Source organism: Artemia sp. Qi Xiang Cuo, chromosome 19 (assembly GCF_049724085.1).
Source record: "Artemia sp. Qi Xiang Cuo chromosome 19, ASM4972408v1, whole genome shotgun sequence".
In the NCBI taxonomy this organism is placed as follows: Eukaryota; Metazoa; Arthropoda; class Branchiopoda; order Anostraca; family Artemiidae; genus Artemia; species Artemia sp. Qi Xiang Cuo.
The window spans coordinates 50,200,517-50,205,785 of record NC_142812.1 but is presented as its reverse complement, the minus strand read 5'-3'; the positions used below and the strand labels follow the sequence as shown (position 1 = coordinate 50,205,785).

Here is a 5,269-nt window from a genome sequence, read left to right as displayed (position 1 = left end):
TCTCAATAAAGTGAATGAATGCAGTTATTGTTTGTTTTTTTCTTTTTTTTTACCTCCGCCATCTACAAACGAGGGGGCCATTAGAAAAGTGATAAAATTCTTACAAGATCACATATTTCAGAAAATGAAAAAATAAATTGATATGGCCTAGTTTACTCCAAAAAGCACATAAAAGGCAAGCAAAGAAAACAAGAAAAACTAGCCAACGAATATTCAGAATTATTCCTTTGGCCCAAACATCAGTTTTTAGAACTGACTTTTCACCTTTAGTAAATTGGGTAAAAATAGATTATTTAATTGGCTTCACAGTAATTTCGCATTATTTGCAAGGATACGTTAGTTCAGTATATATTTTTTTCTATATAAAGCCTAACGACGAAATTTGACTTGTTATTTGTGGCAGGGCAGACCCAACTGAATCGAGGTTCAGGCTTCAAATGCCCATTGTTAATTGTCCATTGCAAGTTGCAAGGATTGCAAGTCCATTGTGCCACCCACTCGGCTAGGGTGGCTAAAAGTATGACTTGGCGAACTTATTTATTAGATTATTCATTCTTATACAAAAATACAACGATGTGCATTTAGTTTAATCTTTGCAACTAACTTTCGTTTATAAATTCTCAAAAAACTTGGCTTTGTAAATTTAACCATGGCCTTTTTAATAGATTATTGTTAATTTTCCACTAGTTTGATCTAAAAACAGAAAATGAATGTATTGCGACACGAAAAATTAGTTTGTTAGTAATTTTAAAGAGGTACCAAAAAGAGTAATTTTACCAAATAGTAATTTTACCAAAGTAATTTTACCAATCAATAAAGAGTAATTTTACCAAAAAAAACTAACATAGGAAACAGGAGCATCTTTTACTCATAAAAAAGGCCGTATCCGCGTGTCCGTGTTTAATGCTAAGAAAAACTTAAGTTATCTGGTGGTAGATAGCATCGGAGATAATGTAGCATGGCAGCAACAGATACGTCACTCTAAACTACCATTACAAGATGAGCCATTTACTTGGCTCACCATTTACTTGGCATCCCATGGTGTCAGAACCTACCATTACAGGAATAAAAACATGCTAAAAGCATATCTCCGTGTGGCAGATTCTACGAATCCGCCACGCTAATCTGCAAGTTCAGCTTCAGCTGAGACTTTTTTTACCGGTTTCGTATTGTCAGTTTGCAGACGGAAGGCAGCAAGCGTGGTAGAATCGACATACTGGTATATTGGTCAAATCTGCAAATAGGAGACACGTTTTGATTTAAAACTTGGCTTCAGGGCTATGGAGTTGGATTCGACGTAACACAAACAAAACTAGATAGAGTCTGAGTAAAAGATTCAAATCGCTTTAGTAATTAATTTAGAATTTAGTAATTAATCAATTAAGTATCAACTACTGAAATAAGTAGTAATTAATAAACTTTAATAGTTTACCAGCTTTAGAGCTAAGGAGAGCAAACGAGGAAAGACCAAGCAATATCTCATTAATACATCAATCTGAAGGCTAGTAAACATTTTTGGCTGATTCGTTTAGATGATGAAACACTTTCTGAACGAGGACAAAAAATCAAAAATTTCCAACAACACCAGCGTCACATAAAGTGCACAGTTATTAATTATAAAAAATAATTAATTAAAAAAAAGACCTTTTTCTCTAAATGCATTAGATGTGAAAAATAAGTTGTTTTTTTTCTGCTAATTGGAAGAATGAAATTGTATAAGACTATAAATGGAGGCATGAGGCTGTCATGACAGGTTTTTTATAACTGTTCAAAGACGAAAAAATAAATCCTTTTATCTCCAAGCGCAACAAAAAAAAAAAAAATCTGCTAACTGGTAAAACAAAAGTTGTAAAAAACTGAACATGGAGGCACGGGGCAGTCGCAACACCTTTTATAACTATTCAAAGACGGGTATTTATGATATGACCATACCATGCTTTCATTCTTATTTAAAATAAATAATAATAACCTTTTGGATAGCAGAATTTTACTATTTAGTGCATTTGGGATCATAAAATTATTTGCAATATTTTTAATCTTTGCTAAAATTTATAATCAATTTTCACCCTTATATTAGGGACCCATGCGTCATGGAAACTATTTATCTCTTGTGACATTTCACCCAGAGACCATGCCTAACTCTCCTACAAAAACCAGACGCCACTCTGGCCGACTTCTTTGGAGACAAGCAAAACCGTTAAACCTGTAAAGTAGTATCTAATCCTCCTTACACAATGACTTTAAGAGACAAAAGTTAAACAAAAGCCTCTAGAAAGGAAAGAGGATTTTCATAAGTCACGGAAGATGGTTTTTTTTACAGGAAAAACGCTATCCTTCTCTTGGGGAAAAAAAAAATCCGACGCCATAGATCTTTCTCTTCTCTTCAAGAACCTCTCCCTCAAACAACCAATCACCACTGTGACCGACTTGTACAACTTGTGAACTAGTATCAAATCTCGATACACGATTACTCTAAGAGTCAAAGTTAAATAACAGCCTTTAAAAAGGAAAGAAAGTCTTGGGGTTTTCCTAGATGGTGTTTACTGTCGCTTTTTTTAGTTTTCCCTCTTATTAGCTCCAAGGCTCTTTGGCCAATAAAATGACAGAATAACTTTATATAATTAGTTTTAATTATCTTCCAGTATAATAGAACAATCTTGCAAAGTCACAATAAGAAATCTTATTCTACATAATTTGTAGGCTGAATCATTATGAATAACAATATAATCTAATTTTTTCTGGTAAAAGAGTAACTCTGATATTTTTTACTTCGTAGTTGTCATTGTCGATTGAGTACCACCGCTCCTAAAAAGAGAGAAACAATGTCAATAAAAGAGAGCAAGAACTACTTTAGTATTGAAAAGGAAGACCCAGAGATCATTAAAACTGAAAGGATTAGCGACTTGAAAAAATTTGTTTAAAGAAACGGAACAATCTCATTCATTCTATTGATATTGTATTTGATTTCGAAGTTATATTGATAAAATTATGGCGTACATTCTGATAAAATTATGGCGTACATGGCGTACTAATAAAATTACGGATCTGACAAGTAGGATGCGCGGCAGTCTAAAACCGACAGAAGAATTTTTCTTCCCAGTCACAATCTCTGGTGTCGCAGATAGTCTGTTGAATGTATCATAACAAAGCTACTTATGTAAAAAAGAAAACCAGTATGTGAATGGAGCACAAATGACAATGAAATGAACAGAAATTAACACTCCCCTGAAAATTTGAAGGCTGAACATCCTCTCTCCCAGCGCAGAATCATGTGTTTGGGAATAGACATGGTGTTTTAGGTCGACTTAATGCAACGGAGGAACCACTATCAATGGAGAAGCATACTGCATAACCCTCGGAAAGCTCTGCAGAGCGATAAAACAAAACTTGGCATGTCCTTACTTTGTGCTTGCGTGATTATCATGAGTGCCTTACAAGGGAAAGACAAGCGTTTGGATGTGTCTCTCGATTAGTTTAAAGACAATCAAGAAGTTTGAAGACAATCTGGAGATCTCTTACCTCAAGACAGATAATAAGCGGTGAAGAAATTTTCACCAAACCACTAAAGACAATGAGGTGAGCTTGAATCTTTTTTTCCGTTGAAAAAGGCTTCCAGAAGCCGGAAAATCCGGACTTTTATCATTAGTAGTGAACAAAAGACGTTTTGTTATTTTCCACTGCCTTATTTGAAATATTACACCCGTTTCCCTATATTTTCGTTTTGTTTTATCACATAGACCATAAAAGTTACGATTGCAGACAAGAGGAAATTAAAAACATTAAATTAAAAATATACAAAATAAAAATGATACAGTAAGAACAGAAGAGAAAAATTTCAACATCATTTGCGCAATGACCGAACCAACGAAGCAAAAGATCATCTCTGAGATGGTGTTAATGTTGATAACCTGTGACTTTCGCAGGTTGCAATTCCTATTGCGATAGGCTTAACCATTATCAGAAATATATTGACATGCTTAACATTTGACCATGATCCCTTAGCAATATATTTGACCAAAAATCCTATCAGGCATATAATGACAGGCTTAACATATCACCATAGTCCCTTGACCATATTTTTGACCAAAAATCCTATCAGGCCTATACTGACCGGCTTAATATTTAACCACAGTTCTTTGACCACACATTTGACCAAAACTCCCATCAGGCATATACTGACATGCTTAACATTTGACCATAGTCACTTGGTCAAAAATCAGGTATATACTGACAGGTATAACACTTGACCATAATCCCTTAAAAATGCACTTGACCAAAAATCCTATCAGGAATATACTGATGGGCTTAACATTTGAGCATAATTCCCTGACCAAAAATCCAATCAGGCATTTACAGACAGATTTAATATTTGAACATGGTCCCTTGATAATACATTTGACCAAAAATCCTATCAGGCATATACTGACAGACTTAAAATTTGACCATAATCCCTGATTAGACATAACAAGGAAATGATTATTGTCCACTATTCGAAAACTGCTGCAAAACCTGTTTAAGAGTAAGACATGCTTTCTTTTAGTATTTTAAGAGCGTACCCGTGTTAACAATAAGCAGGAATTTTCAAATAGACCGCAGCATTTTTTAGCACATAATTTGAATTTATAAAACACTGATAATCAAAGAAGAAAATTTGTTAGGCCAGCGATCAGTAAGCTGAAGTTGGATAAGCTGAATAGTAAATGTTTCGCAAATCTAGCATTAAAAAATTTCAGTTTTATTGAGTCAAGCTCTCAAACTTAAATAAATCGGTGTAAATAAAGCTCAAGCTGAGCTTTAATCTTGAAGAATTTCCTAGGTAAGAAGCAACCATAAAATAGGTCCTTATTGAACGGTGATTTTTTCAATGCTAGCGACAGTTCAACTCTTGCCAGTTCGCCATTCTCTTTGGCCTCAACCGAAAAAAGGATATTAACGAGCATTTTGCGGAAATTCCTGGACTTCGGTAACCGCGGTGTAGTACCTCTAACTGAAAATTTTGGAAGAAATTCCAGAGCAAAAAAGTGTTCATATAAGCACATTCCACCCAGAATCTTTTTTATTAAAAGGGTTTATCTTGGCGGTTCCCTAACCACCTGGTTGCGTATGGGAATCACTTCTTTAAGGCCCAGCGCCCACGGGGTAACTGTTTAGAGACTAGAATTGCTAACCGATTGCGCACGCAACTGTTTTGTGACCATCGCCTTGAAGTAGAGCGGCCCACCCAAGATGCAATCCAGATGAGACTGATTTCCGATCTGTCTAAAAACCG

General features: G+C 35.0%; 1 protein-coding gene across 1 annotated transcript in view; it reads right to left on the bottom strand.

The window, feature by feature from the left end:
• Positions 1-2,608: 2,608 nt before the first annotated feature.
• Positions 2,609-5,269, bottom strand: part of LOC148940957 (acylglycerol kinase, mitochondrial-like) — a 33,414-nt gene continuing 30,753 nt past the window's right edge. Inside the window, exon 8 of the mRNA XM_089104793.1 lies at positions 2,609-2,805. Within this exon, the coding sequence (XP_088960919.1) occupies positions 2,710-2,805 (96 nt within the window). The 3' untranslated portion in view covers positions 2,609-2,709. The remainder of the gene's footprint in view (positions 2,806-5,269) is intronic.